This window comes from Condylura cristata, unplaced genomic scaffold, assembly GCF_000260355.1.
Source record: "Condylura cristata isolate star-nosed mole 26May11 unplaced genomic scaffold, ConCri1.0 scaffold00017, whole genome shotgun sequence".
Taxonomy (NCBI): Eukaryota; Metazoa; Chordata; class Mammalia; order Eulipotyphla; family Talpidae; genus Condylura; species Condylura cristata.
In genome coordinates, this window is record NW_004567118.1 from 40545384 (window position 1) to 40546322 (window position 939).

Genomic DNA, 939 nt, shown 5'->3' on the forward strand with positions numbered 1-939 from the left:
GTGTAAGTACTAAGAAATCAAGCTGTAGTTGTCATTTTTTTATAAATTTATTTTTACATGATTTTGCACCTTTTTCCATCTCACTTGTAATCCCTGTGGTCTTCCCATCACCACATCACCCGTGTGCCATCACCATAGTCCAGTGCACTTCCTGCCCTCTTCTCAAGAAATCAAGCTGTAATTGTCATTTTAATGAATTCTGAAGTATTAATTGAAAGGTTATCAATCTTATTTCCAAAATGGGTCATTCATCCCTTGCAGCCTCGCTTGTTCTCCTAATTTCATCCCATTATGTTTTTCTAGTCATATCTTTAACAAGATAAATGATTGATTTATAACTAATTGCCCTAATTTTATAATAATGTTTACATATGGATAGAACTTGATGTGTCATCTTAGATTGTTTTTGTTTTTTATAAAACCAAAACAAAAGATCCCCAAAAAAGCAGGAGTGAAAAGAGGGTGGCAGAGAGCATTGGCTATAGTTTGTGACTTCAAACTCTTCCTGTATGACCTGGATGAAGAAAAAGACTTGAAACCCAATGTCGTAGTGAGTCAAGTGATTGACATGAGGTAAGCTTTTCAAAGGAAGCATCCTTTTTTTTTTTTATAATAGTTTATTTTTACATCATTCTGTACATTTTTTTCATCTCAATTGTAATCCCCGTGGGTTTCCCATCACCAAGTCACCCATGTGCCATCACTATAGTCCAGTGCATTTCCCCCCATACATACTGTTTTTGATCCCATTCCCCACTCCACCCCCACAAAATGTCTCTGGTATATAACTGTTCATTATTATTATTATTTTCTTATCTGGTTCATTAAACTCCTGCTATGAGTGAAACCATCCGGTATTTTTCTTTTTCTTTCTGGCTTATCTCACTAAGCATGATCTTTTCCAGCTCCATCCAAGTTGCTGCAAAAGACATGTGTTTC

At 35.7% G+C, this 939-nt stretch overlaps 1 protein-coding gene across 1 annotated transcript in view; it reads left to right on the top strand.

The window, feature by feature from the left end:
* Positions 1 to 939, top strand: part of LOC101624873 (serine/threonine-protein kinase MRCK alpha-like) — a 42277-nt gene that overhangs the window by 30429 nt on the left and 10909 nt on the right. The window contains exon 9 of the mRNA XM_004685169.1: positions 434 to 573. Coding sequence (XP_004685226.1) covers positions 434 to 573 — 140 coding nt within the window. The remainder of the gene's footprint in view (positions 1 to 433; positions 574 to 939) is intronic.